Genomic DNA, 9,904 nt, shown 5'->3' with positions numbered 1-9,904 from the left:
CCGCTGAGTCTTCATTCTTTCAAACCGTCTTGCTGCATGTTTGCTCAGTGTGTCACGCTGGAGTCGATCACTCCACACACACTGGAGCTGCAATTTTGTACAATTTCACATGGAGCTTCTGTAGGTGAGAGGGGGCGGAGTCAGGATGAATGTGCAGCTAAACGTGTTGATATTTGGGGCTTTGGCTGTGAAGTAGAAGCTGTGAAGATGTAAAGTCCAGTACAGCTGTAGCACACAGAGCTGACGGGGCTGCAGGACTGTAGGGGCCCCCCTGGAGTCCAAACCCTCGTCTTCACCGTGAGTCCAGGTTTGAGTCCAGACAGGATGCAACATCTGATCAAGAATGTTCTGAACATTTTGATGTTTGAGTTAGAATATGCAGAGGAACAAAAACACACACCGAAGAAAACAGAAGAACAGCTGAGATCCGGCAATCACAGCAATTAGATGAAGAAAAAACAAGGTTGTGTGTTTGTGTGTGTGTGTGTGTGTGTGTGTGTGTGTGTGTGTGTGTGTGTGTGCCCGCGTCGTGCCGCGCCGCGTCGCCTTTTTCCTCGATCCAATTAAGTAAACGACTCACAAAATCAGGCTCAGTGACGTGTGAGACAGGCAAAGATAATTCATGCTAATGAGCACACGCTCGCTAAAGCCCCGCTGTGTTTACCCCATGAATAAAGACACACAGAGCTCCTGCTGTTAGCACCTCTGCCTGCTTCACATCAATACAAAGCGCACACACTTACACAGCGCCGGAAACACACTTACACACACTCGTTAGCCTCCACACGTGTGCGTTCTGTACGTCCATGTGTGCGCTCGTTTCTCAGTCTACAGCTCAGCTCAGCGTTTTCAATGTGAGATTCCTGGATTATGGAGCGACTCCCAAACGCCTCACCTGTGAGCGTCGGTAAAGTTGAGCGCTCCAGACTGAATATCTCACTTTAATGAAGCCGCTCCAAACTCAACGACACTACAGAGACTCTCAGCGCCGGAGTGTGTCAGAGTTTAGCGGGCTGCTGTGAGTGGAGCGGGTTCAGACTGTGGATGTGTTCAGGGGGAGACAACGCTCTCTTTGCTCTTCTCTCTCTCTCTCCTCTTCTCAAACAGACTCCTTTGTTTCCAATTAAACGCACTCGTTAATGTAGAGGAGCTTTAGAGGCTCATGGATCCATAAGGGTCCATCAGAGACCTACAGACCTGAAGAGGAGGAGAACATCTACACACTGAGACGGCCACAGAGAGTTTGGATGTGAATGTAAAGAAGTGATGAACTCCTCACCATCAGACCAGAGGAGCAGATCTGTAGTGACCATGCTGCTGTTGTCAGAGAGGGGAGTGGCTTCTATCTGCCCCCGTTGGCTCTCTGTCCAATGGGAGCACAGTGCTGATGACACGAGCGGGGCAGAGGAGCAGAGTGACCAGCAGACGGACCTGTCTGACAGATTGAGACATGCAGAGGTAATCCAAAAGGGTTTAGCTCTGCGCTCCGCACATGATTACCACCAGGGTTCTTTCTGGGTTATTGCAGGGGAATTGGCATGAGACGAGCAAAATGAGTCCAATCTGCACGTCTCTAAAGCGCTCTGAGGGGAAGGTGGGCGGGATTCACACTCGCTTTATCGCTCACTCGCAGAGACGCTGTGTGGAAAGTGGGCCGTTAAAGATGTGGAGAGAGGGAGACGCTAGAGGTCTGGAGGGATTCCATCAGAGTATCAGCAGGAGTTTAGACCTAACACACACACACACACACACACACACACACACACACACACACACACACACACACACACACACACACACACACACACACACACACACACACACACACACACACACACGTGCAGTTCAGTTCCAGATGGATCTTTGGCGTCTTGGACCAAAGCTCCTTTTTGTCCAAAGTCCTCACCACGGAGACGGAGCTCTTTAGCGACGCGAGGAAAATGTGTCTTGGCAGTTTTTCCCCGAACAAAAGAGGAGAAAAGAGACGTTGGAAGGCTCAGAGAGTGGCGGCTTTAGAGACATCGCTCCAAAAGATTTAATAAGGAAGAGTCAAGGCATAAACACACAGACTGCAGGTCTCAATGAAGCCGTTTAATCATTTACAGAAGAAATACAAAAAGATATCTTAGAGGCAAGATGCCAAAAAAACAAAGAACTGAGTGTTTGTGCATCTTTAATGAAGCTTTGTTTGCTTTGTGGTGCAGCTACACAGTAAAATATCAACACAACAAAGGCCTGAGCCACACGGAGACTCAGAACCACAGAACCACAGTACCTCCCCCAAGGACGAAAACATCCTCCACCTGTTTGTGACATTTACAACATGGCAGAGACAGGACGAGTGTGCGAGCAGGCCAGCGCTCTCTCTCTCTCTCTGTCTGCCCATCTGTCTGTCTGTCTGTCTGTCTGTCTGTCTGCCTGTCTGTGGTGAGAATGCTGCTGAGGCACATGTTTCCAACGCATTGGGTTCCGTTAATCTGCTGTTTTTTTATATTAAAGAAATGAAAGCCTCTCAACATACAGAGGCTTCAGGGTCAAAGGTTAGTGGTGAACATATTAGTATGTAACTAAACGTCTCTCTTCATGTAGAGGAGCTCTAGAGGCTTTAACACATCGTCATGGATCCATCAGGGTCCATCAGAGACCTGCAGACCAGAGACCTGAGACCCAACTCATATCAGTAAAAATGCTCTGAAAGCTCCAATGTCTTTGATTTAGTCATAGTTTCATTTACAAAACAATCATTTACATTATTAAGCTCTCTGCATGAAACCGGACTCTGTGTTTGTTGACCCTCAGCTCCTTCATGCTGCTACATCATCAGCTGTGGTAAACACACAGTGAAGATCACAGAAGCCAGTTCCGGATGTTTATTTCTTAATTTGGACGAAGTATCAAACAGAGAAACTATCAGTCTGCTCCATTCTACACGTTTCCTGTCCGTATCTGAAGCCTCATGTGAGCTGCAGCTGAAGTGTTACCGTGTTACCAAGCTGATGTGGAAGCAGAAATAGCAACACCTTGGTCAAAAGGTCAAATGTCGACTTGGCCTTTATTGACAAGTGAGGACGTTAAACTGAGACACTCCGTTTCCTATTTTCTAATAATATCTAAGCTGGAGTTTTTATGAACACTTTTATTAGCAGAAATCGTCATTAGACCTTTTCATGGGTTTGACAGCTAAAAAACAAAACGGAAATGTTTGTGAAATATGTGAAAAATTCAGATTAAGGGGACTTCCAGGTTCCCTATGCAGACTCTAAAGCAGGCTGTCTGCTGAGTGGAGCTGCAGCACTGGGGAAATGGAAGGGATTGTAATCGGGGGGGGGGGGGGGTTGTTACTGTCCTTTACCCAGAGCAAGTCGCTCTCAGGCACACCCCCTGGTGGAGGTAGCTCTGTAACGCCTTTAGCAGAGCATCCAGAGCTAGAGGTCTGCTGTACTTTGGATGAAGCAGCTGGACATGACTGGAGACTTAAAAGTCGCATCCACACAAAAGTTTACATGGAAGCAGGAAACACCTAAAGGGAAACGTTTGTGCTGACAAACATCAGGCTTCTTTATTGAGAGTGAAGTTACAGAAACGTGTTTGTTTGTTTTCAGTTTCATTTGTGTTTGTTTCAGTAAATCAAGACGTACAGAACAAGTCAACTCCAAAACTGTTATGTATTATATGAGATGCTGACTGCAGAATCCAGAGGTGTAAAAGTAGTATTTTGGTATCTGGTCTTATAGAAATCTATAGTTTGGGCATTGATGGTCTCTCTTGTTCCTCCTAATGTTGGGATCTAATTTGGGAAAATACAAGAAAGTCAAAGCCTAAGAAAAACCACCAATCACCACAGGGGGGCATCTCAGAGTCAGTGTGAGCTACTCTCCCATCTGCGCTCCTAGAAGAATGATGTCATCGGTCAACTGGTATCAGGAGACAGTCGGCAAGTTTCCTTGAATCTACCGTATGTAAAGTGTGAGTTCAGGTTCCATGACCTCCGCCCTAGAAATGGGTGATCTTTGAGTATTCATGTGTTTACTTTCTAAATGTAGGCGACGTGGTTCTTATGTGTTGGCCTCAGACTTCTTATTGGCATACAGGCGTCGATGTGCCGTTCCAGTTTACTCCTTGATTCCACTGCTATACAAAGTTACAAACTGCTGTGCGTTTATTGAAAACGAGAGGCTGAAGGAAAACAAAACCCCCGCCAGCTGTGAGTCCACTCTGCTCACATTGTTAATGTGTTTCCATTCCTGGACGGTGTGATATTCATTAGCCTGTAAACACCACCCAGTGGACACGATTTAAGTTTCATCTCTAAAATTAGAAGACGAGCCAAACAACGTGGCGTTAAGTGGCCTTCTGGGGGTCCGTGGCCTTTAGTGTCCTGGTGAGGCTTCCATCGCTGCCTGCAATGTTTCCTCCTCTCTAGATGAGTTTCATGGTGAACCTGCCGCCGTCTCCTCCGTCTCCTCCGCCCATTGAGGACCGGGGAACAAAGTCAATGGTTGCCGTGTGTTTGATCTGTCCTTTGCTTTGGCTCCAGAAGAACATGAAGACAAAGCAGATGGCCACCGAGCTAAGGAAAGACAGGAAGCCCATGGTGGTGGCGATGATCAACGTCTTTACGTCGAAAGGGTACGGCCTGGCCACTTGAGCAGAGGAGTTAGCGGCTTGGGGGTTTGCCGGCTCTGGCCAGCCCTCCTCTGTGAAAAGGGGGATGGAGCGGTTACGAGGGAGCCCCTTCACGTAGAGTCCCACCGAGAGGCTGTCGTTGCCTGCTGCATTTCCTGCCAAACACTGATACGTGCCGCTGTCCTGAACTTGTGCAAAGCGCACTTCTAGAGTGCCATTGAGCAAGACCCTAGTCCGTCCTGTCGATGAAATCACAGTCTTATGAGAGGATATCCAGGTGATGTATGGGTACGGGTCGCCGTCGGCCTTGCAGGAGAAGAGGACGGTGGTTCCCTCCTCCACTCTGGCCTCCTGTGGCCGGCGGTCCAGGATCCGAGCCGGGCGGCAAGTGAATAACCTGGGGAGTTCCTTTTCTGAGAAGTCCCTGAATTCGCGCTGTCTCACGGTATCAGGAGACGAGCAAGTCGGCTGCCGTCCGTCAAAGTTCAAGCGCAACCGTCGGCGAACCACCCAGAGAAGTCGACAGTCGCACGCCAGGGGATTTCCATCCAAACGCAAGACCTGAAGGGTCCCGACTGAGTGGAAAACGTTCTCCTCCAAAGTTGTGAGCTGATTGGATGTGACATTCAGCATGCGGAAGTAGGCCAGGCCCCTGAAGGCCCCCGGCTCTATTCTCAGCAGACTCCCCCCTGCTAAGTGAAACTCCTGCAGCCTTAGCAGGTCACCCAGCAGGTTGCCTTGGATGGCGGTGATTGGGTTGTAGGACAGGTCCAGGTAGTGCAGATACACCAAGTGACGAAGTGCTGAGTAAGGAATCGCACTGAGGTTGCAGCTGCTGATAACCAGCGAGGTCAGATTGAGACCGATCAGGCTGTTACTGGCAAGCGAGTCCAACATCGGCCAGTTTGAGATCAGGAGACTTTGAAGACGGTGGAGCCTTCGGAAAGCGTTATTGGGCAGAGTAGAGATGGTGAGGCGCAGCATGCTGAGACGCGTCAGGCTCTGCAGCTGCGACAGCGCCTCAGTGGGAATGGAGGTCAGATTGCTGCGATCTATATTCAGTTCTTGAAGGTTCTGCAGGCCTACGAAAGCTCGCTGGGAGATGAACACCAGGTCGTTCTCCCCTGCCTCCAGCGTTTGCAGGTTCATGATTTCCTTGAAGGTGTAGTCCAGGAAGACCAGAATCTCATTCCGGCTGAGATCCAGGTAGCGCAGATTGGAAAGTCCTGAAAACACCCCAACTGGGATGATCTTCAGTCGGTTATTCTTAATGTGAAGCGTCCTGAGGTTCTGGAGGCCCTGGAAAGCCTCCACCTCAATCATGGAGATGATGTTATTACTGAGGTCCAACTCTCGAAGCTGTGGGAGACCCATGAACTGGCGGCGGCCCACAGTCTTCATCTTATTGTAGGATAAATCCAGGCGCCTGACATCGCTGGAGAAGCCCTCCGGCACTGAGCTGAAGTGTTTGCCGGAGCAGATCACTTCTTTGGCCTCAGGGCGACACAAACACCGTGGAGGACACACTCCTGCAGACACACGCAGTCCAAACTGGAGCAGGACGATCCACGCCCCCCACTGGACGACAGACTCCACGAACATCTTACCTCCTGCCTGAAAAGACACACAGGTAGAAGATGGGATGAACGCATTTTTATTGTTGTCTAATTTAAAGTACAAAGTGGTGTAAAGACTTACAGTTTGAGTCTCTGGATACTAATTCTCATAACCAGTGGTAGTCAGATTGAAATCAGACCGGAGTTACATCCTTTGTAGAGATGATACGTCCTCGGGAATGTCCTGGAAAGAGACAATAGAGGGAGAGAGAGACAGAGAGAGAGAGAGAGAGAGGACAATATTAAAGACCTGATTGATAAAGGACAGTCATTCCAGCGATGATTAGACTGTGGCTGCAAGGAAATTGCTCGTCCTCTCTCAGCTTCTGTTCTCGACGTTTCGTTACCTGGACGACTGAGATAAACCCTCACAGACAGACATGGACACACACACACAGTTGGGGACGATGTGGTTGTGTTTGTGTTGGGTCAGTGTGTCAGATTCATCCATTACCGCAAACCCAACAGTCCTGAAACAAGATCCTGACTTAACCGACAGTCAAACACTTTAAATCTTTACTTGTCTGGGAGCAATTCCTTCGTTCTATCCTCCAGTCAAGGACGTGTAAAGCATTTGAACAAATCGACACAAAACAGAGAGAAACACTGTGAATCCTCTGCCCTTGAGCCAGGCATCAGGGCTCTGTGCCAGCACCGGGGCAGGACCAGTGTGATTCATCTCAATATGACTGGTTTATACATCCAAATGGGACATTCAGCATTTGGAAACGGCAAGAATACATTTTTCCTCAATTGGTTTGTTTTCTTCTTCATCTCTTTACATCTTTTGGCTTCAACCTCGTCGTTTTTCCAATAAATATGATTTATGGTCTGTGGAAACGAGGTTATCAGCAGCTTTCCTTCCTGGCACTGAGACAATAAGCAGCCTGTTCACATGAGAAATGAGACTTTTACTCTCATTACAGTTGTTTATTATCAGTCAGTGCGTGTAGATGTGAGTTCTCCAGGAGGTTTGTTAACTGTGGAGAGAACACCATACATTTACACGTCTCCATAGTGTGAAGCTTTAAAGTCCAATCTGCACCAGTTAAGCATATTAAGTTGAGTTAGAGTTCAGAGTGATTGTTTATGAAATGTAGTTTAAGATGGAAGAGAGGAAGAGAGGAGAGGATCCCAAAGGGTTAATCCGCTTGTTGCATTACAATTGGAAGTTAAAACTTAATGCAAAAAAGCAGATTAAATAAAAATTCCTTACATTGAATCATTTACAGATTAACAACGGGACGTACATGAGATCTGAATGAACACAAGCAAAGATGGAGGATAGAAATGAGTCCCAGCTCATCCAAACATGATTTCACAGCAGCCAGCTCAATCATCAAGTCCACAAACCTTTATGTCCGTTGAATAAAGACCCGCTGAGAAAGTTTAGCTTGTAAAATAACATATATCTTCTCAGCACAGCTGTCAGCAATGAAAATGACAAACTTACAGATTCACTCCCAGAGTTCAACACTGCGTCCAAAAAGCCTGAGAGTGAGAGTGAGATCCTGCTGGAGTCGACCCTCAGCTGAGATCAGAGCTCTAAACCTGCAGCTGGTCTCCTCTCTGCTGCCTCCCTCCTCTGGCTGCTCCTCCTCCTCCTCCCCAGGCTGCGTAATCTTCATCTCCCCCCTGCTCCTCACCCTCACACCTCTAATACCGTCTGACTCACAAACACACTCCCAGCCTGCGTGCCACCATGCGCCCCCGTACACAAACCAGCCGGAATCAATCAGTGACGCTACAAGAAGCAGTCATCTGTCGCTTCATCTCAGCTTCCTGCCTCGTTTCTATGATTCAGTCAAGTGTGTTGTTCTCACTGATGCTGTGATCACCACCTTACGTCATACAATCGGAATGTATCTTCTTGGATTCCTTTGGCCCATCCAGATCAATAATTTAGGCCACGCCCCTTTTACATCCAACTTCTTTCTGTGATTTGTTTTCTTTGGGATCTCCTTCTTTACTGTTGGGTTCATTGCCAAACGTTCTACAGATAGAATGTCTGGACCAAGCCGGACACAAGTTGACTCTATATTTTTAGATATTCTTTATTGTTTTGTTTTCATAGGCTGGTGAAGTTGAGTGGGCGTGGCTTAGTATCACTGCCATCCAAAGCACATTTTTAAGTCTCCAGTAAAATCCAAAAATAGTTTTAGAACAATTTCACATCAGCTCCTTTTAGAATACTAACATTGGTTATCAGCACAAAATCGTGACTTTGAGTTGTGAGGTTGGTGTTTAGTGGCGTGTGAGCGATACGCTGTGAGATCGGGGTCGGGGCTCGCGCTCTAAATGTGTTAATCCCCTCTGAGCCGCGCTGTCAGAGACGCAGACTGGCAGGTGTGCCTTAGCTCGGGCTGCCGGGCCGGCGCTTGCTAAACCTTTGGAGCCAATGGGGGCTCAGAGTCCTTCCTCCTCCTACACGGCTCCACACGCTGCAGCCAAAGGTCGTGACCCCAGTGTCAAGGCCCAGAGCGACCCTGTCCGTCAAATGAGAAAGCGTCCGATTACGGGGTTAATTAGGTGGAGTATTTTCTATCAGGCACTTCCATGTTTCCTGTCTGTTTATGACGCAGGACTGAGGGAACACAGAGGACCACCCTCACTTTAAATGCTGTGTTATGGATATGTCAGGGCACACACACACACACACACACATGACTCACACTTCAGAGCCTGTCATGTGTGAGAGCTAATCAATGTACCAATAACAGGGAAGCCATTTTTAGAATGACAGAAATGAGTCCGAAACATCTCACAGGCAGTGAACTTAGAAACTAATCACTAACAACGCCACGACAACTGCCCACGACACCCTGGCAACCACTCTAGCAACCACCTCGAACACCGAAGAAACTGCACTAAAACCTGCCTGCAACACCATCGGGACTGCCCTAGCAACTACCTCAAACACCCTAGCAACCACCCGCAACACCATTGGGACTGCCCTAGCAACGACCTACCAATTTAGCTCGGTGCCGAGTACAAAACACCCTCATCCCCGCAGAGAAGAGCAGACGTACTCTGCTGCCCCGGCCTTTACTCCCCCCGCCCCCTTTATGTACATATTCACACACACATCACCATCCATCTCTCTCTCACACACACAGACACGACACACACACAATCTGAAATCGCTAGAAAATTGGTGTAACACAATCACTGCTTCTTTCACTTCACTTGATAAATGAATCCTTTGGAACTAATTAGCAACATTCTTTTTATTGGTGCAAACGTCTGTAAACGACCTGGCGCTGACTTACTCTATAGACTCTCTTGAGTTATGTGACCTAAGTGATTGTGTGCTTACAGAGAGAGATCTCTGTGGTTTGGTTTCACTGCTTTGACTCTCTGACCTCAGACTGAAGCATCCAGTTGTGCCAGCAGGTTTTTAGGTGCTTAAGTCGACTTTATCGCTTAATTCTGTGAAATAATTGAGGTGCGGTGACTGTGCTGAAAGTGGCTGTTTGTCCTTTGTCCTTTAGGGGATTCACCATCTCAGAACTTTGGTCCAGGCTGACTGACTCATAACAACAACAACCCAGAGCAGAGAAGAGATAACGAGTCTCATCCGTCTGGAATGTGTCTTTGTTAGCTTTGACAGGACTGTCGGAGTCAAGTTTAACTGTATGGTATCTGTACTACTGAAGGTCCTC

General features: G+C 47.9%; 1 protein-coding gene across 1 annotated transcript; it reads right to left on the bottom strand.

The window, feature by feature from the left end:
- Positions 1–2,210: 2,210 nt before the first annotated feature.
- lingo4b (leucine rich repeat and Ig domain containing 4b) lies at positions 2,211–6,233 on the bottom strand. Its single transcript, XM_076138310.1, has one exon. It carries the CDS (start codon positions 6,226–6,228, stop codon positions 4,420–4,422), a length of 1,809 nt encoding a protein of 602 aa, XP_075994425.1. The 5' UTR covers positions 6,229–6,233; the 3' UTR covers positions 2,211–4,419.
- Between the last annotated feature and the right edge of the window lie 3,671 nt (positions 6,234–9,904).

This window comes from Genypterus blacodes, unplaced genomic scaffold (genome assembly GCF_046128005.1).
Source record: "Genypterus blacodes isolate CSIRO-AG114 ecotype Tasmania unplaced genomic scaffold, CSIRO-AGI_Gbla_v1 ptg000358l_1, whole genome shotgun sequence".
NCBI classification, from domain to species: Eukaryota; Metazoa; Chordata; class Actinopteri; order Ophidiiformes; family Ophidiidae; genus Genypterus; species Genypterus blacodes.
The sequence above is the reverse complement of the archived record's forward strand: the minus strand, read 5'-3'. Positions and strand labels throughout refer to the sequence as shown.

What these genes read in the sequence shown, in the direction of transcription:
- lingo4b (XM_076138310.1), bottom strand. Translation starts at nt 6,228, where the DNA reads ATGTTCGTGGAGTCTGTCGTCCAGTGGGGGGCGTGGATCGTCCTGCTC.